This window comes from Lissotriton helveticus, chromosome 4_1 (genome assembly GCF_964261635.1).
Source record: "Lissotriton helveticus chromosome 4_1, aLisHel1.1, whole genome shotgun sequence".
Lineage (NCBI taxonomy): Eukaryota > Metazoa > Chordata > Amphibia > Caudata > Salamandridae > Lissotriton > Lissotriton helveticus.
Window position 1 is genome coordinate 1,564,456,795 of NC_136063.1, and position 24,040 is coordinate 1,564,480,834.

Consider the following 24,040-nt stretch of genomic DNA (forward strand, 5'->3'; position numbering starts at 1 on the left):
ATTACCAAGGGGAAAAAAGGGGGAAACAAAGGTTGCTCAAAACATAGGCATCTGTAATATACCATATATGTATATATACACCAAGAAATTAATCATAATCAGCTTCAACGATGGAATACAACGTATATACTCAAATTAACACCTACAGGTTGTTACTTTTTAGATTTCTGATTTTAGAGAGAGCAACACTTTGTACAAGGGCCTACGCGTTTCGAGTCCTATAAAGTGAGGGGACTCTCATCAGGGCCAAAGGAAAGATCTGGAAGAAAAAGATATATATCTCCATGTAAAAAATTTTTAAGACCTTTAAGGAAATATTTGAGCAAAAACCAATTTCCTCTAACAGCTTACCCCACTGGTCTGCAAGGCCACTTAAAGGGTGTAGAAAGTATGGGCGCAGCTGGTGGTGCTGTTTATGGAATGGCGGGGTCACACTGAAAGGTAGGTAGCAAGCATTAGCCTCCAGTGTTCTCACTGTACCAAAATGTAGTGAGAAATATCTACAAGGAATAGTTCTTACCTCGCTCAATTAAAGTGGTTTCCCGGGGTCAAATGCGGAGTCGTTCTCCCCTTAATCGTCGAACAGGTGACTCAGACGAAGTCAGGGCAGGTGGCCTAGGAAGAAACCCAGGGAAGGGTCAGGGGCAGTGTCTTAGCAACTGACACCCACCCAAAGGCATACTGTCGCCCAACAATCATGACAACATGGCCCGCTAGTTGGGCATTCAAAAAACGGTCGGTAAAAATCACCTGTATTAGGACAGCACCCGGGCTCTGTTGAAGGGCGTCCCCACCGTATTTTTGAAGAGTTGTACTGATTCTGTACTTGACTCCTGTAACAGAGTCCAGGGCATTAGTATTTGCAATTGCCGCGAAACACTTATGGAAAATCAGGCATTAGTCTCAGAATTTGGCTCACCAACTAGTAGAAGTATCCTCGTCTTGCTCGGCGTCTCCCAAAGCACTGCTCCCTCGCGCATGCGCCGTGAATCAGGGATCAGATGGGAGCCGTCTACTGAAATAGCGGAGTCCGCCCGGGAAGCTGGTCTCTTGCGCGTGCGCACTAGAGTGTGTCCGGGGCTAATAATAGATAAAGGAACATTTCGCTGGCAATATACTTAACATTCAATGGACAAAATCGCCGTCCGTGGGAAAACTGATCTCTCGCACCTGCACACTAATAGGTGTCAGGGAAGGACCAGCTTTGGCACAACGAACTAAGCTGCCCCTGCGGGCAAGTCACTGGCGCATATGCTTGGCGTCCCATGAGCAAAATAGATGGTTAAAACATCTAATTACAGCCCATGATGGCGACAGGCCTAGATAGAATCTGACCATATGCAATACAAAATAGTTGCAAAAAAAGGAATAGGGGAGGACCAGCTTGGGCATAACGAACTAAGCTGCCCATAAGGGCAAGTCACTAGCGTATATGCTTGGCGTCCAATGGGCGAAATACATGATTTACAACATCTAATTACAGCCCATGAAGGGGACAGACCTGGTTGGAATCTGGCCATATGCAATACAGAATAGTTGACCCTGGAGTTGATCAGAGTTTATAAATCTCTGAGAGTTCATTCAGGCCTATGACGGCCGTATTGAACTTGACAATAAGGAGTGCTTCCCTTTTGGAGAGCCTGGCATCCCAGTCACCTCCTCTGGGGTCGCGCTCAACCTTGGAGATTATGGTCCATTGAAGATCCTTAAGCTGATGGGACATTCTATTCCAATGGTTAACCAATGGTGCTGTCTCCACCCGGTTTCTCAGTCTAGATTTATGCTGGCAAATTCTTTTTCGGACCTCCTGATTCGTTTTCCTAATATACAGGAGTACGCAAGGGCACAAGATCCCGTACACCACATATTTTGATTTACAATTAGTATGGGTGTCATGTTTCCACGAGATCCCTCTGTATTGAAACAGATATGTGGTGTACGGGATCTTGTGCCCTTGCGGACTCCTGTATATTGGGAAAACGAATCAGGAGGTCCGAAAAAGAATTTGCCAGCATAAATCTAGACTGAGAAACCGGGTGGAGACAGCACCATTGGTTAACCATTGGAATAGAATCCCGTCAGCTTAAGGATCTTCAATGGACCATAATCTCCAAGGTTGAGCGCGACCCCAGAGGAGGTGACTGGGATGCCAGGCTCTCCAAAAGGGAAGCACTCCTTATTGTCAAGTTCAATACGGCCGTCATAGGCCTGAATGAACTCTCAGAGATTTATAAACTCTGATCAACTCCAGGGTCAACTATTCTGTATTGCATATGGCCAGATTCCAACCAGGTCTGTCCCCTTCATGGGCTGTAATTAGATGTTGTAAATCATGTATTTCGCCCATTGGACGCCAAGCATATACGCTAGTGACTTGCCCTTATGGGCAGCTTAGTTCGTTATGCCCAAGCTGGTTCTCCCCTATTCCTTTTTTTGCAACTATTTTGTATTGCATATGGTCAGATTCTATCTAGGCCTGTCGCCATCATGGGCTGTAATTAGATGTTTTAACCATCTATTTTGCTCATGGGACGCCAAGCATATGCGCCAGTGACTTGCCCGCAGGGGCAGCTTAGTTCGTTGTGCCAAAGCTGGTCCTTCCCTGACACCTATTAGTGTGCAGGTGCGAGAGATCAGTTTTCCCACGGACGGCGATTTTGTCCATTGAATGTTAAGTATATTGCCAGCGAAATGTTCCTTTATCTATTATTAGCCCCGGACACACTCTAGTGCGCACGCGCAAGAGACCAGCTTCCCGGGCGGACTCCGCTATTTCAGTAGACGGCTCCCATCTGATCCCTGATTCACGGCGCATGCGCGAGGGAGCAGTGCTTTGGGAGACGCCGAGCAAGACGAGGATACTTCTACTAGTTGGTGAGCCAAATTCTGAGACTAATGCCTGATTTTCCATAAGTGTTTCGCGGCAATTGCAAATACTAATGCCCTGGACTCTGTTACAGGAGTCAAGTACAGAATCAGTACAACTCTTCAAAAATACGGTGGGGACGCCCTTCAACAGAGCCCGGGTGCTGTCCTAATACAGGTGATTTTTACCGACCGTTTTTTGAATGCCCAACTAGCGGGCCATGTTGTCATGATTGTTGGGCGACAGTATGCCTTTGGGTGGGTGTCAGTTGCTAAGACACTGCCCCTGACCCTTCCCTGGGTTTCTTCCTAGGCCACCTGCCCTGACTTCGTCTGAGTCACCTGTTCGACGATTAAGGGGAGAACGACTCCGCATTTGACCCCGGGAAACCACTTTAATTGAGCGAGGTAAGAACTATTCCTTGTAGATATTTCTCACTACATTTTGGTACAGTGAGAACACTGGAGGCTAAGGCTTGCTACCTACCTTTCAGTGTGACCCCGCCATTCCATAAACAGAGCACCACCAGCTGCGCCCATACTTTCTACACCCTTTAAGTGGCCTTGCAGACCAGTGGGGTAAGCTGTTAGAGGAAATTGGTTTTTGCTCTAATATTTCCTTAAAGGTCTTAAAAAATTTTTACATGGAGATATATATCTTTTTCTTCCAGATCTTTCCTTTGGCCCTGATGAGAGTCCCCTCACTTTATAGGACTCGAAACGCGTAGGCCCTTGTACAAAGTGTTGCTCTCTCTAAAATCAGAAATCTAAAAAGTAACAATCTGTAGGTGTTAATTTGAGTATATACGTTGTGTTCCATCGTTGAAGCTGATTATGATTAATTTCTTGGTGTATATATACATATATGGTATATTACAGATGCCTATGTTTTGAGCAACCTTTGTTTCCCCCTTTTTTCCCCTTGGTAATTCTTTAACTTTTCCTTGTCATTCCTTGGTTTTTGTACATATGTATGTTTGGTCTTGTATGAGTGTGATATGGATGATTAGCTGAATGAGCCTTTGTATGAAATAATGGTGTAGTATTGTATATAAAATGAAAAACTTTTTGTAAAAAATTATTTTCAAATTGAATGAATAAATCGCTATTTGCTAGCAATATTGCAGGCTGAAATGAGTTTTTCTACCTGACAGAGTAAAGTTTTTGTTCAATCCACACATCAGTTTAGGCATGTCTTTTTGGTCGGATGTGTAACTCTTCTAGGCACCAAATGGACATGTGTAGGCCAAGATAAGTTGCTCTATCATGCAGCATCATGATAAATCCTACGATGAAGATGCACCATCAGAACAGATCAACAGGAGGATGATCTTTTTTCACTTCTTTTTGAAGGTCCAAGCTATCACTGCCAGAGGTCACTATCAATGCTCAGGAGGAGCTGGGAGACAAGTAGGCTCTCCTGTTTTCAATATTTTGATTTTCTGTATTTCAGTGGAGTTTTCCATACATTTTGAAATTAGTATTTTTCTGTGTATATTCAACTCTCTCCCCCCAAAACCCAGAAATAGACAAAAACTGTCCTTTTCCAGTGTTTACAAAACGTTACTTTTTTGTAGAGATTGTGATAATACCCATATTTAATTTAATGTACATTGTCTTTCCCCTGGAAGAGTTTCAAATGGACTGTGTCATAATAGAAGTCTGGGTATTTCACTCACACAGAATTTCTCAGACACCCTATCTCTTACATCTCAAAACTAAGAGTGGACGGTAAACTCTGCTCCGCCGGCAGAGTTCACAGAGTTTTTGTCACTCTGCATTCAGCTTGGAGGGCTTAGTTTGGCAAAAACTCGGTCTACGCTGCATAGCGGAGTTTACCGGCACCCGCAACTGTAATGTCGATGTCATTCCGGGTCCTAGTGCCTGATGAGGTCGATGCAATCCAATTAATGAATTATTTTCTCAAAAAGCGTAAGCAAGGGGAGGTATTGTCTATTCAAATATCGGACCTGCTTATGGGTGATGCGTTTTCACACCACGCTGCAATGCAGCATCTTATTGGTCAAACTTGAGCAAAGCCTCATCTAGGATCATAAAACAAAATTGCATCAGGGACGAAAAGGTGGGGCACATTGGGCATCCCATTGCAAACCTCAGTCTCAGTCTTTTATGGCATTTGATTAAAAAAGAACTGGAAAAGGCTTTTGTGTGCTGAGAGTTGACAGTATGGCGTCTTATTGAGTGGAACTCTTGAACTGATAGATTTTGTATTTATTTATTTATTTATTTATAAGGTTTTATATAGCGCGAACGTGACCCACAAGGGTATCAGAGCGCTTTACAGTAAACACTTATAAAACAAAGATATGAGGTAGTATAAGGCATTAGGTATTCGTCATTATTCGTCAGTATTCGTCAGGTATTGTATATACTTAATTGCACTGGAGTCTCCGATTGTATTGCTGTTATAGCTTTTTAATTTCTTGTCTACTTATCTGAAACTGGAGACAATATAACATATTAAAAAATATCATGAATACTTAATTGTAACTACGTGATTTGTACTCCTAGATTAACCTACTACGACGATTTGCGGTACAGTTGCTTTACCTGCGCCATTTTTAAATATCTGTGTTCTGTTCCAAGAGGGTCTTGTTCGTTTATTTGTTATCATGCCAGAGCGAGGCGTGATTAGCAGAGATGCAATGAGTGACCTTAGTTCACTGTTGCTGCGGACGGTACCAAAGTGGGCCACCTAGCATGGCGTAGTGAGTGCAGGTGCAGGTCCCGGTCCGAAGCTACACCAGGATGGAGTCGTTGGAGGTAATCATGGAAGGAGGTACCATGAGGTACTTGGCTGTAAAACCAACCTGGGTACACTACAGTTCCCTACAGTTACCCACCCCGAGGCAGACCGTAACTTTGTTTCTCCAGATGGCAAAGAGGGCTGTCTTTCATTTTAAAAGGTGGTCCACGGTGTTTACTGTAACTGTTATATCGGGGCACTGCGTTCATCACCATTTTGACCGTTATGACGGTGTTCTTTTTACACTTAAAGCAAACCTTTCTTACAAGTGCCTTTCAGGATATATTTGTAGCTGATTGTTGCACTGGCTCTCCTGATAAGTTGGGCACATCAAAACTGTAATGTATTTGTTTAAACCAGAGAGGACAAAATTACGGGTGGGCGAGTGAAGCAACTCCGTCTGCTTGCGGAACGCCGCAGAATTCCATGGAGGTTTTATGCAACTCCGTTGAATTCCGCATAGTGCACCTCTGCGAGTTCTGCTCACTTGATCTGGTTATTATGATTATTTGTGGATTAAAAAAGGAAGGTTGCATTATATTCAACTATATTTTGACACAGTTTGGGGTTTTATTCATCTACTCCTTATTAAACATTATGATATTGTATGGGAGGTCAACACTGTCAACAGCATAGTACCTTCTGAAACTTATAAATATTTTGTGTTACACTAGATACATTTGGAGACCTACTTTCTGAAATGTCTGAAATCAGATACTTTCAGCATGATTGTCATTGCTTGGTCTCTTTGCCTTACTACATAAAAGTGGCACTGCTTTTAATGTGTGGAAATTCATAGCTGCTTGAGTCCCCCATGTAAAATGTCACACTAAGTCAGTCCTGAGTTTTTTAACCAACATCACATTGTAATCTGGGACTTGATTTTTTTCTGTTAGCACTCTAAATATGGTGTCACTGCAACAATAAAGTTCAGTTGGCTAAAAAGCCAGAATTAGCTCACCATGACAATGGGACACTTTTTTGTTGTCATGCTGCTTTGGTGTGCTGAGAGTTGTGTGCCATGCTTTCACCACTGTCCCATGCATATGGTGACAACACACATTTCACAGGTACCTGTCATTATACCTTATATTGAATGTTTAAAGTCTGGGGAGTTATGCAGTTTAGCTGCTCTCAATACGGACTTGTGAGCAAAGGTATTGCATGTGTCAAAGGGTTTTGCCCATTCTGTGTCTATGGCAAAATGTGATAACACACAAATAAAAAACTTTTCTTAGAACCACCCATTTAACGTATCAGTGGCAGAATAAACACTGCCAAAGGATCAAAAAGGTGTGTAATACTCCCTGATGGTGTATAAAGTAATGATATAGTATCTGAAAACATGCCCCTAACCCCTGCACAATTAATCCAATCACACAAAACTGGAAGAAACAAATTGCACACCTAACACCCGTAAACAAAAAAATGCATGCAGGCTAACCCTAAACCAGTCTTTGTTGCTGCTGCCTTGTATAACAAAGTCACATTGTGTTTGCATTTTCAGGAAAAAACATAAAATTACCTTGTCTCGCTCACTTAATTTTCTGTGAATGGCATTATTTCTGGAAGCACCAAATCATGTATGTGCTTGATAAAACACAATGTGCTGCTTCCTCCTGCCTGCTTTCATGGCTGCAAAGGAGATGAATCTTTCACTCCATCAAGCCCTGAAAGCACACCATTGCATCACAGAACACCATGGAGTGTTTCCATGTTCCCTCTGACTAACCTTGCACTGACCTCGCAACAGCTCGGACCAAGATGCTAAAGAGTAGTGCACTTAAATTAACTGCTGAATAGCATACACTATTAGTAGTTGTATTTATACCCAATCATCCTGTATAGCCGCGTGACACTAACTGGCAAGAGTCCTATTTTGAAGTTATAAAAACATAATTAAAAGAGTGACTTGTAAAGGATTAGTAGAAAAATCTCATGCAATTTGACAGTCCTCCAATAAGGTGTGTCATCCGTACGCACCCCTACAAGGAAATACTCCTAACTTATCTAGCATATCTCACAATAAAATCTATTTGACTCCATTAGCCCCCGTTCTCTACAGCCATGTCCATACTTTGAAAGTTGACACCAGTAACATTTTTAGATTCGTAGATAAAAGCTGCTGTTCAATAGTGCCTGTAATACGGTCTATTAGGAACGTTCAGTAAAATACAATACTAATACATTATTGTTACATGTGCATCGAACAATTATAAACCATAACTGATCTAGCTGAACCATAGCTATAACTACTATTCACTGCAATGGTGTAATTTCACCAGAAATGCCATTTAACCTACTACGGTTATCAAAGAATGTGGCATCACTCACAAAGTGACCCCTACGACTGACAACTATAGATTTTTGTAAACAATTACTTTTTAATTTTGCAGTTGCAGCATGATAGTAAAAGGTGACTTGAGAACATGCACAAATAAAGTCACACAACCTAAGGAACAGGAATATTTTTAAAACAATTCTTAGTGAGATGGTTTAAATTACAGGAGCTGCATAGTTTTAAATAGTGGGTGCATGCAGCAACACTAGGATAGTAATTGCTACCCCCCAATTTATGCCACCCGGATATTGCTCTATAATTGTGATGTGGCAGGGGATACAGGCTAGACTAGTAAACATGGTAATTCACTGCAAGGTTGAGGCACAGAGAAATAAAGTGTGAGATGCTCCTAGCCTGCAGATACTCAGAATAAACCATTACTTTCACCAACTTGGCAGATACCGCAGCTGTATCACCTCCTGGTTTCTTTATCCAATGCTTAGATGTCACAGATCCGTCAATACCATTTTCAGGATCATAAGAATAACAATGTAGGGATAGGCAATTTCACCAACCTCTGACTCTTGTCTGCAGGAGTAATCCGAGCAGGATGGTGAAGGATTCTCCTCCTCCGCCTCGGTGTAATGGTACGGTTTTGCAGGCAGGGAGTGGTGAAGACTATTGGAGAAGGCGTTCAGTCGAAAGAGAAGCTCATCTATCAAATTTTCAAATTCATCGAGGTAGAAATGCTAATGAAATATAAAGGCATTTTAAAACATTGCATTAGCTCAGCATTTTACACAACAGGTAATGTTGCTCTGTTGCACAGATGAGGGAATACAAACAAATGCTTGTTCTTAACTTTTGCAATATGACAGATTTTCATATATTTTATTCACATTTGGTGTACTGGGAAAGGAAAATCAAATACATTTACGAACCGCTCGTGCTACATGTAATGCACACTTCAATTTTGATGGGCGATTACCTACATTATGTAAACTTTATAAGCAACCTGAGATGTGACAGAACCAACATGGGTTGTCTAAAAAAACAATAAAGGCAATGAACAACATGACCCAACTGTGTAAACCGTAGGAACAAAGGGATGAGAAACATTAATGACAACCATGTTGTCCCATGTGTTCTGCTAGCTCATCATGAAGTGGTAGGGACAAATATTTTACCTAGGAAGTACTTGTTAAAAAAATTAAATATGTAAATAAGTTACAAAGGCTCTGATTTACACTATTTTCACAAAGATAGTGTGCTACAGTTTAGTTTCAATGTTTTACATATTTACATTTTTTTTAACTTAATTTAATGCAATACTGCGGTTCGACATAGGAGGTTCTGTGTTACTCATAATCTTTTTTTTAAATATTACATTGCAAAAAAAAAATAAACAAGTTGCACTATACTACACTTTATTTTTCAAATATAGTGCCCTGAAGGGTGTTTTTGCTGTTTTACATTTTTTTTATTTTTCTGTAAACTACTGCTTTGTTTCTAGGTACTAGCGTGGCACTGCTTAAATATTTAAAAAAATACATAGAAAAATATTAATACATTTCTCTACCTTTTACTTTAAAACATGGAAGTAAGTAGAGAAGAACAATAAAGCCTACTACTTATCTATGTCCAAGGCCCTAAACCAGAACACAGCCTAAAGTCCTTTAACTTTTGTAAACGCAGCCATTAACCAATGATATTTTGCCTTGCAATCTGCATGTACCGCAGTATACCACACAGTTACCATGTTATACTGTGGCTACTAACATATAACTAAGTGTTTTATCACTTATAACTTACAGATTTCACTAAGTAAACTCAGTAGCCACACTAAATTGAATGAGAACTTGCGCCTTCTCCAAGCACTTCGTATACTCTTTCATATTACATTACTGAAACTATTCCATTTATAACAATTATAATATCACAAAACACATCATTTGTCAGAACTCAGTGCAAGATAGAGTAGAGAGTTATAGTTAATTTAGTGTGGCTACCGAGTTCACTACACTGTGCATGGAGGTGCGCGAGTTATAGACATTTGAAGGAAACACATAAATTATAAATATAAGGTATAACTATAGCTCTAGAATTTCTAAAGCTTGGGTACTTTAAGTTTGGTTGGCATAGAAAGAATAAATAATGTTTTTCTAATTATAACGATTGTACGACACTTACTATTTCAGTAAGACAGTGCGGTTGGAAACATAAGCCCAAAACAACATACGGAACTGAGTCCATGCACAGCATCAGAATATGCTGATCTAATCCTTATCAGCTCACAGTGCGTCATCTGGACCCCTAAACATTACAAGGTACCGGATAGTGTCTGAAACATCACAACATGACAACTCTGATCCCGAAGGAAAAAGTGGAACTGATCTCACCACCTCATTAGTAACTCAGGCATGCCCAAAGTACATGAATTGGCATTTCAAACATTTATTCAAACAATTGGATTCTTGCATAAATTACTTGTTCTGCAATGATTAAAAGAGTGGAGCAGAATAATGTTACCAGCGTTACAAGAATGGTGAAGAGAATGAACAGTTCAACTATTGTGCAATTGTGTTGATTATATGAATACATATAATTGTGCTCCGACCTAGCTTTGCCTATTCTATAAAGCATAGGATGTGCGAGTCTGCCAGAATACCTTAGAGTGGTCTAACGCCCCCTTTGCCTGAGGGTATAAGTCATCTGTGAGTCTGTCTTGGTGTAGAGCAGGCCGCTGCCCTTCTTAGCCATGGGCGTAGTATTACGCTACGCTCGAGGGGCGTGCGTAGCTTGCGCTACTACGCACTACGCAAATTGCACGTAGCACAGTGCAAAAACACGTAGCATAGCGGGCATTTTTTGCTTGCTCGCAGTCCTCAGCGTCAAGTTGGCGACCGCGAGCGAGGCAAAATCAACATCCCGGTGAGACTTTTTCCTCGTTTGCGATCAGCAACATCAAGTTGCCGATCGGGAGCGTGGAAAATAAACCTCCCAATGAGATTCTCAACGAGGGGAGGTTAGGTTTCTCATTGTGAGTGGTCGCGTATGCTCGCGACCGCTCGCGATGAGAAACGAACAGTCCACATTGAGAAAGCTGCAGTTCGAGTAAAAATCTACTCGAGCGGCAGAAAACGACTGCTTGCACTATGCAAGATGCAGTTTGCAATGATTGCACAATGCGGACATGCATCCGGCACTGTGCAATCAGTGCGAACAGCATTTTCCCTACCGCTCTACGCAGTTTGCGTAGCTACGTGTAGCGTGTGTAGTGCGAAGTGCACTTAGCGTAGCTACGCATAGCACTACTACGCAAACTACGCCCAGAGTTAGTCCTTCTCGGGATGGTTACGGGATTCAGCTGGGCTGGAATTCTGCCATGGGGTGACCCCACAATCCCATGGAAATGTTCCTCCATCTAAACAAAGGCTGGGTAGGGTTTTTCTAATAAACTTCACCCATTCTCTCTATGCTGGAGTCCTAGTCTGGCTGTCATTGTTTATTCTACCATTGTGGAGCTGTTGCCTAAGGACAAAAACAACAACATTTTGTGTAGTGAACTTAGTCCCTGCACAGAATGATACAGAGCCTGATATTATGCCTACAAAGAAGTGTAAGCACATTTATTTCTGAGAAAATTATCTCAAATGGGTGTGCAAGCAAATGTGTGTTAAAAATCATTGTTTAGAAAGGATGCCAACAGTGAACAAGTAGAATGGAGGTATTTTGTGCCACGGGCCTATGGAACTACACAACATACCTAAGGTTTAACCTTTGTGTTTTTTCCATGATCAGGGTAAAACACAGTCTGAAGATGAGCAGAATTTTACTGATAAAATAAGAAGTTTTTTCAAGATGTATAACATATGCACTATGATTGGTTTAGCAATAATTTTGACCTTTGAATTTTGAATTTTTTGAATTTGTGAATGAGGAACCGAAAAATAGATGTTAATGTAATGAATTTAACATGCCAAAATGAAGCAATGTGTGTCCACTGTTAGACTGAGAGGGACCTAAGCCAATCCACGGTAGGATAAACTAATCTGGAGGATATTAGGTAAATTCACTATATATCAGCGGTTGAAGTGTCAAATACCCAAAGTGGGATGTTCCCAGTGCGCTAGGAAACCGGAATGCATTCGGTCTAGGTACACTGTGAATGAAAGTGGTGTAGACCAATACACGGTGAACCATTAACAATATTTGTCACTCTTAATCATAAACTGCGTATTGTAGGCATTTTGAGTAATATTGTTGAAATGAATTGAAACAATATTCTATGAATACAAGTGTTTTCTCCGAGAAATTATAATGAAACAATTAGTGAGCAATGCTGATCAATGATAGAATTGCCCACTTTAAAATGGCGCATCTGGTGTTGAGAATGTTTTTGGTCCCTTTTCTATTGTGACACACATTGAGAACATTTAAAATCATGGCGGCTTCCCGGTGTGTCGACAAACACCGAGGAAGGCAGGTCGCCGAAATGAGTTTGTTTGACTTGAATAAAGACCCTGAGTAAACGTCACCCGTGAGTGCTTATTTCTCTTTCAAAATGTAGAAGGTGAGCTATAATAATTTGTAGAGTGTACTGCCACATTAAAAAACCCGCCAGAGAGTGATTTTCTGTCAGGTGCAAAGAGAGCGAGAATATATATATATATATATATATATATATATATATATATATATATATATATATATATATATATATATATATACATGTCCTTGAATCTTCACGTTCTCAGTTTATACAACGGAAGTCACGGCACCACAACAGTAGGGTAATTTATTTTAGTTTATTTTAAATACACACCATGTGTAAAAAAGTGCAAAATGGACGGCCTACGCGTTTCGACTGCAATCAGTCTTCAACTGGACCATAGAGTCCTGGCTGTCTAGAACGTTTTTTTAAAGTGCTCAGTGCTCAAACCATCATTCATTTCCATGATTAAAAACAACTAGACTGCCGACTTCATTCACAAATTTTGGCACCAATTAATCGCCATTCTTTTACATGACTTTAAATCATTTTCTTGTTTTGCTATACATGTAAAGTACATTTTTTTCTCTTTTCTATGTGCATGTTATCACATTAATAAAGTGCCAATTCAATTCATAAGGTAGAGTAAAGAGGTTTTGAGGAGGAAGACAAAGGATGAAAACGTAAAGTTGTTTATAAGGAACTGTGCATTTCTTGATAAGAAAGGGAAAGGGAGGATAGAAATGGGGCAGAGCAGAAAGGAGAACAGAGCAAAAGGTAACTTGTTCCAGAACATGATTTAAACTTTCATTTTGATTTTTATAAATTTTCTATGTTCTACTTTTGCTCATTTCAAGGAATTATGTTTGTAAAGTACATGTGTCATATTCCTTGGCAGTTCATATCAGAGTCCCAATTATTTTTCATATTTTCATTCATTTTCCCTTTATTTACAGTTTTAGTTCATTTCTTTCAACCTCCTTTGTAAATCCTTCTCCTTGTTTTTCTATTTTTCTTTTTTTCTCTTTCTTTCCTTATGTACATGTGGTGCTGTTTTTCTGATGATAGAATTAATTTTCACAATTTGAGAGGATTTTACTTGCATTCCAGTATTGGCATCTTATTTACATCGGGATTAATATTCAGATTCTGATTGATGTTCATTTCATTGTATTTACATTCTCCAGTTTGTTAGAATTTTTTAGAGGTGTACATGTAATTCGCCATCCAAATTGTGCCCATGTGGATGTTCTGTGCCCATTCCAAGGATCATACGGCTTTCCATTCTTCGCAATTTCAAGGTTAGATCTCCCCCTCTTTCAGACATTTTTACCAGTTTAATCCCAGAGTATGTTAATTGGGTACAGTCTCCTTGGTGATATTCATTAAAATGTTTCGCCATAGGATAGTTTGCATCCTTGTTTTTGATGGCCCGTAGATGTTGGAGGATACGCAACTTCAGTTTGTTAATTGTGCTCCCCACATAGTATTTTTCACATGGACACTTGAGTCTATAGATTACATGTTTCGACTCACAGGTGATGTGATCCATGATCTTTTCAGTCTTTCCATTTTGTAATGTATACTCTTTGATGTTTTGAGCATGTTCACAAGCCTTACATTTCACACACTTCCAAAATCCTGGAGTGTTTAGCCACTGTGTTTTTTTTTATGTCTTTTTGTTGTTTGAGATCCAGATGACTTTGGGTTAGGATGTCCCTTAGAGAAGATGTTTTTCTATAGGTGATACTGGGGTAAGGTGTTAAATGTTCACATAACGTTTCATCCAACAAAAGGATTTCCCAGTTTCTCTTGAAGACACCCTTTAGTATCTGACTCTGATTGTTGAAATCCAGGATGATGCGGGTTTTGTTTTCCGGGTTTTCCTTTTGCACATCTCTGGTTCCAACATCCGGCAATCTATGTTCTTGTTGTCCCACTGGGATTAGAAGATCCGATCTTTTCTTCATATTCATTCGGGATTTTGCTGTCAGTAATACCTCCATCGGATACCCTCTTTCTAAGAATCGTCCGAACATCCTCTCAATTTCTGCTGTTACATCCTCTTCTTCTGAGCAGTTTCTTTTCGCCCTCAACATTTCGCCATATGGTATGCTCCATTTTAATTGAGGAGGATGACCACTATTGGCGTGAAGGATGCTGTTGCAGGATGTCGGTTTCCGATGTATCTTGGTGCATAATTTGTTATTTCTTACACCCACTTCCACATCTAGAAATATGATATTCGTATTGCTGATTGTTGATGTGAAGTGCAGATTATAGTTGTTTATCTCGAGGGATTCAATGAAGTTCTGTAATTCAGTTTGATTACCGTCCCAAATGATGAAGAGGTCGTCGATAAATCGACACCAAGTCCTTATCTTTGTTAGTTTTTTTTTTTCTTCCAACAAAATCCCAGTTTCCCACACAGCCATCAATAGGTTTGCATATGTTGGGGCAAAAGATGTCCCCATTGCGGTCCCCTGCTTCTGTAGGTATAGATTGCTTTGAAAGAGAAAGACATTATGGCTCAAACAGTATGTCAGCATTTCAATCAACATTGCGGAGTGTTCCAGAAAGTTCTCCGACCTTTGATTGAGGAATTCCTGAACAGCATTTATTCCATCCTGATGTTTTATGGATGTATATAGTGATGTGACATCTATTGCTGCCATTAGATATCCCATATTCCAAGTTATATTGTCTAATTTGTTCAGGAAATCCATGGTATCACGTAGATACGAAGGTAGTGCGGTCACATAATTCATTAGGAAGATATCTATGAATCTTGATGTGGTCTCCAACAATGACCCAATTGAGCTCACAATGGGCCTGCCGGGTGGTTTGTTGATAGACTTATGCACTTTCGGCAGAAAGTAAATGGTGGCCGTTATTGGGTTATCAGTTTTTAAGTAGATGTATTCATCAAAGTCTATCAAGCCTCTCTCTTTCCAGCCGGTCAGTAGAGTATGATATTCCTCTGTACATCGTTCAGTGGGGTTGTCTTTCAAGAGTTCATAGTGATCTATGTTTTCTAGTTGTCGCTTTGCTTCTTCTACATAGTCTGCAACATTTTGGACCACGATGTTGCCCCCCTTGTCTGAGGCTTTGATTATTATTGATGGGTCTTTCTTCAATTCGGTTATCGCTTGATATTCCTCTGGTGTGAGGTTCCAATTTTTTCTTTTTTCTTTGATGTTCTTATTTCGATTTTTATTTTGATGTTTGTTACCAGCCAATCCTGCTGCGATTTTTGATAGCTCCTCTACCATGATCTCCTGGAATAAGTCAATTTTATTTCCGGGTTGTAATTGTGGACAAAACCTAGATTGCTTCTTAAGACCACTCTCTCCTCCCTTGTTCGTGGTTATTCCCCTTTCGTTGCAGAATTCAATGTCTGATGTTACTGAATTTTGATCATCTACTGCACATGATGTTTCATCATTTCCCATGGTGGTCAAAGCTTTAAAAGCTGTGAGATCTATTCGGGTGATTGTTGTTGGATCTGTGCTTTCTTTTTGCGGATTTTCTCTTGTCGATTTCTTTTCTAGGAAGTACTTTTTTAGTTTGATTTTTCTGCAGAATTTATAGAGGTCTATTCGGGCATTTGCAATGTCCATCTCTTTGTTTGGGCAGAAAGACAACCCCCTATTTAGTAGCTTCAATTGAGGTTCTGTCAAAGGTCTGTCTGAAATATTAATGACCAGGTTGTTATCAAGTTTCGCTCCGCTTTTTTTGAGCATTACTTTTGTTTTCCTTTTCCTCTCTTTGCTTTTACTTCTTCTGCTCCTTCTGGTAGTTTTGGTTGTCCTCTCCCCCACACGTAGCTTCTCCCTCATCCTCTTTGTCGCGTTATCATTTGCGCTAACTGCATCTCCCCGCGAAAATCCAACGGCGTTGAGCTCGTCTCTTCATCAGCTGAGCTGATTTCTGAGCTGTCGACATTGTCTATTGTTGTTGCCGTCGTGTTTGTTCCTGCACATTTGTCCATTACCACCCTACTTCTCAGTGTGTCATATTTACGGGCAAATGTGTAAACACGCCCGTTGGCGTAGTCCAATCTATCCCTGGTGAATTTATGTGCTTTTCTTCTTTCCACCTCCGATTCATGTTTATTTACTTTCTTTTCCATGGTTTCAATTTGTTCGCTATTTTCCTCTGTAGTTGGGAACTTTGCTAGCTCTACTTCCAATGTTTGGATTGTACGGATGACCTTGTCAAGTTTTCTCTCTGCGTATATATATATATATATATATATATATATATATATATATATATATATATATCAAAGTCTAAACAGGAAGCCCCAAATTGAAGCAAAGCCACACGAAGTTCAGATCAGCACGTTTATTTGCATCCATTTCACTGCTCGCTCCTTGACAGCTTTGAGAGCAATCTTTGAACATGTAAAGCCTGACGTGTTTTTAGGAAATAATCCTTTCCTCAGAGGCATTGTTCACGTAGGGCTGGAAGAGCAGTTTTTGGCCGCGTCTGCTCATATAATCACTGGCACCTGCCACAGTGGGCGTGGCTAAATCGCAAAGCCTTCTGTGCCTTGTAGTACGCTGGCCCTCTTCCCACAGTGGGGCCACTCAACAGTCCTTGCAATTTGAACCAAGTATTCACCAAGTGGAGTAAAGTAAAGCGCTGGTTGCCCTCAGTTTGCGCTTTGCAGCAGTGAATTCATGCTCAAGGCAGCACCATCTGCATTGGAGCTGCTCTTGTCTTCGTTCCGTCTTTGCAAGCCCCTTCTCAGAGCCTGCCCGAACCCTTCGTAAGGTGGGCCTCACTTCTCGACTGGGCAAACAGCCGATATCCATCAAAGTCTAAATAGGAAGCCCCAAATTGAAGCAAAGCCACACGAAGTTCAGATCAGCACGTTTATTTGCATCCATTTCACTGCTCGCTCCTTGACAGCTTTCAGAGCAATCTTTGAACATGTAAAGCCTGACGAGTTTCAGGAAATAATCCTTTCTTCAGAGGCATTGTTCACGAAGGGCTGGAAGAGCAGTTTTTGGCCGCGTCTGCTCATATAATCACTGGCACCTGCCACAGTGGGCGTGGCTAAATCGCAAAGCCTTCTGTGCCTTGTAGTACGCTGGCCCTCTTCCCACAGTGGGGCCACTCAACAGTCCTTGCAATTTGAACCAAGTATTCACCAAGTGGAGTAAAGTAAAGCGCTGGTTGCCCTCAGATTGCGCTTTGCAGCAGTGAATTCGTGCTCAAGGCAGCACCATCTGCATTGGAGCTGCTCTTGTCTTCAATCCGTCTTTGCAAGCCCCTTCTCAGAGCCTGCACGAACCCTTCGTAAGGTGGGCCTCACTTCTCGACTGGTCAAACAGCCGATATCCATCAAAGTCTAAACAGGAAGCCCCAAATTGAAGCAAAGCCACACGAAGTTCAGATCAGCACGTTTATTTGCATCCATTTCACTGCTCGCTCCTTGACAGCTTTCAGAGCAATCTTTGAACATGTAAAGCCTGACGAGTTTCAGGAAATAATCCTTTCTTCAGAGGCATTGTTCACGAAGGGCTGGAAGAGCAGTTTTTAGCCGCGTCTGCTCATATAATCACTGGCACCTGCCACAGTGGGCGTGGCTAAATCGCAAAGCCTTCTGTGCCTTGTAGTATGCTGGCCATCTTCCCACAGTGGGGCCACTCAACAGTCCTTGCAATATGAACCAAGTATTCACCAAGTGGAGTAAAGTAAAGCCCTGTAAGCCCTCAGATTGTTTGCATCCATTTCACTGCTCGCTCCTTGACAGCTGATCTGAACTTCGTGTGGCTTCGCTTCAATTTGGGGCTTCCTGTTTAGACTTTGATGGATATCGGCTGTTTTCCCAGTCGGAAGCGAGGCCCACCTTACGGAGAGTTTGTGCAGGCTCTTGAGAAGGGGCTTGCAAAGACGGAACGAAGACAAGAGCAGCTCCAATGCAGGTGGTGCTGCCTTGAGCACGAATTCACTGCTGCAAGCGCAATCTGAGGGCTTACCACAGCTACACGTCAGGACATACACAGCGAATTCCGTTTTGCAGGTGTGGTTGCCTACAATGGGAATCTCTTCTAAGCTAAATGGGGTACAGTAGTGGGTCTTATTTACGCCGAACTTGCAGGCGCGACAACTCGAGCATTTGCGGAACCCGGCTGCTGGTGCTAGCCAGTTAGGTTTCTGTTTTAATTCTGGACTTGGTTGGTCCAGAATTGCTCCCATGTTGCGTGCTCTGCGGAAAGTTACAGTCGGTTTAGGTGGTAAGATAGCTCCTAAGACATTGTCTGTAAGAACAATAGGCCAATTTTTATTGATGATCTTTCTGATGATATTTTCTTGGTCACTGAAAGCTGTAATGAATCTAGGACATGTATTAGTATCTGCCGACTGGTTTTGTTCTTCAATATTATCGTTTGCTAATGGGTCTGGGAAGAGACTCGCACGAGTTCTAGTATTAGCTTTAGCCAAAGCCTGATCGAATGTAATATTAGAATATCCTCGATCTTGAAGTCGGTCCAGCAATTCCCTGACACATTTATCAAAATCTTCAGCAGAGCTACATATTCTTTTGAGACGCAGAATTTCTCCAAAGGGAATACTATTTATTGTGTGCTTAGGGTGGAGACTGGAGGCGTGCAGAGTAGTGTTGCCTGCGGTAGGTTTTCTAAAAAGTCTGGTTTGCAATTTACAGGAATCATCAATATATACTTTAACATCTAGAAACTCAACATGTGTTTCACTAATGTGTGATGTAAATCTTAAATTCAGGGAGTTGTTGTTGATTTCCTTGATAAAGGAGATTGCTTCTTCTTCATCCCCTTGCCACACAATTAAAATATCGTCAATATACCACAAATATTTGATCACTTTCTCATTCATCCAAATTTTGTGCGTAATGTTGAGGACCTGCTCCTCCCACCAGCCTACGTGCAAGCACGCATAGCTGGAGGAGAAACAGGCCCCCATCGTTACACCCCTCAATTGTCTCCACACATCTTTGCCAAATGCAAAATAGTTATTATTAAGACACCAATCCATTAGGCTCAATACCACTTTGTTATGTTCATAATATTGTGCTGATCTTTGGCCCAAAAATGGCTGGCAGCATTAAGGCCATTACTATGGGATATACTGGTGTAAAGGGACTCCACGTCCAAAGTTATCAGAAGCATGTCTTCCTGCCACTCAATTGCATCTATTTTTTGCAGGAAATCGCTTGTATCACGAACAAAACTGGGAAAGTTCTTCACATGATCTTCTAAAAAGAAATCGATATAACGTCCAACATTTTCTCCTACACTATTGAGAGCAGAGATTATTGGTCTGCCAGGTATAGGAGATATACCTATGTGGATTTTTGGTATTAAATAAAATACCAGTAAGACTGGAAACTCGTTGTGCATGAATTTAAACTCTTCTCCAGAGATAAGGCCCTCCCTACACCATTTTGACAGGAGTTTGAACAAACTTTCGTTAGCTTTCATATATTCCTTATTGTTTATTTATTTATTTATTTATTTGGCGATTTTTAGAGCGCGCAAATACCCGTAGGTGTCTCGGCGCTGTAGTTGCAAAACTCTCGGGGGCAGTATGGGAGGTTTAGGCAGGGAACAGCCATGTCTTCAGTTTTTTTCTGAAGTTTAGGAGGGTAGGAGCACACTTGATGTGTATAGGAAGAGTGTTCCACAATTTGGCAGTTGCCACTGAGAAGCGTTTGTCACCCCAGTTGGCCCTTCTTGTACGAGGGACCATGAGTAGGTGTGCTGAGGATGACCGCAGGGCTCTTGTGTGTTCGAGAGGTTGGAAGGCTCTTCTAAGGAAAAGGGGTCCGTGATCATGGATAGCCTTATATGCTATGCATAACGCTTTAAATTTGATACGGCTCCTTACTGGCAGCCAATGTAGCTGCCGGATGTAGGGGGAGACCGATGCAAATTTAGGGATGGATAAGAGTGTCCTGGCTGCTGCGTTCTGCACAGTTTGCAGCTTATTCAGGACCTTCTGTTGTGCGTTGAGAAACAGCGCGTTGCAGTAGTCGGTTTTTGAGAAAACCAAGGTACTGACTAGTGTTTTGCCTGCATGTGGAGGAAGGTATGGAATTAATTTTTTTATCTTTTTTAGTGTGTGGAAGGACGAAGAAACCACAGCGTTGGCGTGTTGCTGAAATGACAGCTTGTTATCGAAGATAACGCCCAGGTTACGTACCTTCGTTACAGGTTCGGGGGGTTGTCCCATCTGGTGGGGCCACCATTGTGGGGACCAGGTGGGTTGGAGTCTCCCGAATGTCATCACTTCTGTCTTATCGGAATTGAGTTTAAGACAGTTGGATGACATCCAGGAGCTTATTGCCTTCATTCCCGTTTGGAAATTGGCTGCCACCGAGATTCCATCGTTGTATATCGACAGCACCAGTTGGGTGTCGTCGGCATAGGTCGTAAGGGAGATTCCGCAGGATTTTATGACCCTCGCCAGGTCCGACACATAGATGTTAAATAGTGTCGGACTTAGCGAGGATCCCTGGGGTACTCCACATGGCAGAGAGAAGGTTTGGGATGTGAAATTGCCTATTTTTACAGTTTGCGGGCGATTTGACAGAAATGAGGCCAGGAGGTTTTTGGCTTTGTCTGTGATTCCTATGGCCCCGACACGGCCGATCAAGGTCGCATGGTCGACCGTGTCGAAGGCCGCAGACAAATCGAGGAGTATTAGTACTGCGGCTCCTCCATTATCCATCGTGGCCCTGATCTCATCTGCTGCTTTTAACAGAGCTGTCTCCGTTCCGTGGCCTTGTCGGAACCCGAATTGGGTGTCATCCAGTAGGTTATTATGGTGAATGTAATTTGACAGCTGGACGTTCATGACTTTTTCGAAAATTTTTGCAGGGAATGGGAGGCAGGCAATGGGCCTATAGCTGGCAGGCAGGAGAGGGTCTAGACTGGGTTTTTTGAGTAGTGGTTTAATTATTGCTTTTTTCCATACCGAGGGGTAGACACCAGATGAAAACATTGCATTGCAGATGGTGGTAAGAGGTGGAGCAATAACTTCCGGAATGAGATTAAGGATGCTAGGAGGGCAAGGGTCTAAAGGGGAACCAGATTTGGTTCGGGCAATCAGGGGTGTGGTGAATTCACAAGTAGTAGGTTCGAAAGCTGCGAATCTGGGGCCAGTATCCGCATTCGAGAGAGGGGTGGAGCGCACTACATCGGGAGTGAATGTGTTGAAAATGGCTCTGACCTTGTCCTCGAAGAAGTTCGCCAGTGAGTCAGAAAGGGCTTGCGATCCTTCTGACTGGGGAGCAGGTGGGTTAGACAGGTATGTTACTACTTGGAATAGTTTCCCCGAGGAGTTTTTAGCCTGATTAATTTGGTTTGTGTAGTACGTGGTTTTCTCTGTTGTTATGATTTTTTTATAGTTAGAGAGGGCGCTTTTGTAGATAATCTTATCAGACATATTAAAGTTGCGGCGCCACTGCCGTTCAAGGTTTCTGCAGTGCTGGCGCTGCAGTCTAAGCGACTCGGAGAACCAAGGGGCTGAAGGGAGTTTTCTGCTCCTCTGGGAAGTTTTAGACGGTGCTAGTTGATTGCAGGCTTCGCTCAGATTCTCTATGTAAGTGTCTGAGGCTGCTACGGGATCATGCTCGTTAGGTGGTGGGCTGTCCTGTATCATCTGAGTAAGACGTTCAAGGTTTAGGTTTTTCCAGTTTCTGAATTTGGTGGGAGGGGGAAGAGGCAAGCAGGGGGAAGTGGGTTTTGTGGGGATGGAGAAGCAGATTGCTGAGTGGTCTGTCCAGATTAAAGGAATGACCTCGGTAATGAAAATTTCAGGGTTGTTGGTGAATAATCCATCCAACGTGTGTCCTACTTTGTGCGTGGGTTTTTTAACAATTTGTATGAGTCCGGCTGTCTCTAGATCTCCAAGTAGCGTAGTAGTGTCCGGGTCTTCTAAAACTTCGAGATGGAAATTGAGATCACCTAAGATGGTGAATTGTGGTGATCCAATTGAGGTCTCGATTATATGGTCCAAGCGTGCTAGGAATTTGGCTCTGGATCCTGGGGGGCGGTATATCAGCATACCTTTGAATGTGGCTTTACTGGATAAGCCTATCGAAAAGAGAAGGGCCTCGCATTCAGGGTAGGTTGTGTCTACTGTGGTTATTTTTAGGTAATCTTTGTAAATGATCGCAACTCCTCCACCCTTCTTTATCGGTCTGTCTAGCTTACACACACAATAATTGTCAGGTGTGGCGGCTCTGAAGTCAGGACCAGAGGCCTCGTCTCCCCATGTTTCGGTGACGAATAAAATGTCAATCTGTTGTGATTCAATAAACTCTGCAATTTCGAGTTTGTGTTTCGGCAGGGATCTTACATTTATAAGTGCAGCTGTCACTAATGGTGGAGATGAATGGTGAGGGGTGGATGGGGTCTCAGTACAGGTGGGACATTTAAAAGGTCCGATCCTTAGATTGTTGTAGTTGAGTTTAGGTAAAAAGTGGGGGTACCTGATTGATTGCTTGATGCTGCGCAATTGGTCCGAGGTATATGTTCTTGGTAAGGAACTGGTGGCGGGATGGGGAAGTGACGGATCAGGGGGGGTGGCCCTGTGCCCGGTCTCGGCGCGGACGAGCGCAGACGAGCTTGCCTTATGCGCGCCTTCGGCGCGCATTCGTCGCGCCCGCTGCGCTCGTCCGCTGCGCTTCCTGTGCATGCACATTTTTTATGGGCTGAAGAACGGCTAGGGGGCGTGGCCTCGGAGTGGGCGTGTCCTGCTCCGGGAGGGGGGCAAAATGCTTTTCCAAAGCGTGGTACTAATGGGCTTCCCAGCGCTCGAATTTGAAAATGCCAAGTGCCTGCACACAGTGATCGTGTGGGGGATAGTGAGGTTAAAAGATTACAGTTTTTGATTTTTTAAAACATAGAAACGTCTCCCGGCAGTGCCTCAGGAGGTAACAACTTACAAGCGCCCTGGCTCAATGGCGCGCTATTTGTATGAAGTTCTAGGGGGCGTGGCCTCGGAGTGGGCGTGTCCTGCTCCGGGAGGGGGGCAAAATGCTTTTCCAAAGCGTGGTACTAATGGGCTTCCCAGCGCTCGAATTTGAAAATGCCAAGTGCCTGCACACAGTGATCGTGTGGGGGATAGTGAGGTTAAAAGATTACAGTTTTTGATTTTTTAAAACATAGAAACGTCTCCCGGCAGTGCCTCAGGAGGTAACAACTTACAAGCGCCCTGGCTCAATGGCGCGCTATTTGTATGAAGTTCTAGGGGGCGTGGCCTCGGAGTGGGCGTGTCCTGCTCCGGGAGGGGGGCAAAATGCTTTTCCAAAGCGTGGTACTAATGGGCTTCCCAGCGCTCGAATTTGAAAATGCCAAGTGCCTGCACACAGTGATCGTGTGGGGGATAGTGAGGTTAAAAGATTACAGTTTTTGATTTTTTAAAACATAGAAACGTCTCCCGGCAGTGCCTCAGGAGGTAACAACTTACAAGCGCCCTGGCTCAATGGCGCGCTATTTGTATGAAGTTCTAGGGGGCGTGGCCTCGGAGTGGGCGTGTCCTGCTCCGGGAGGGGGGCAAAATGCTTTTCCAAAGCGTGGTACTAATGGGCTTCCCAGCGCTCGAATTTGAAAATGCCAAGTGCCTGCACACAGTGATC

General features: G+C 42.5%; 1 protein-coding gene across 1 annotated transcript in view; it reads right to left on the reverse strand.

Moving 5' to 3' along the window:
- PKD1L1 (polycystin 1 like 1, transient receptor potential channel interacting) overlaps positions 1-24,040 on the reverse strand; it is a 1,793,388-nt gene that overhangs the window by 28,822 nt on the left and 1,740,526 nt on the right. Inside the window, exon 63 of the mRNA XM_078688182.1 lies at positions 8,489-8,662. Coding sequence (XP_078544308.1) covers positions 8,489-8,662 — 174 coding nt within the window. The remainder of the gene's footprint in view (positions 1-8,488; positions 8,663-24,040) is intronic.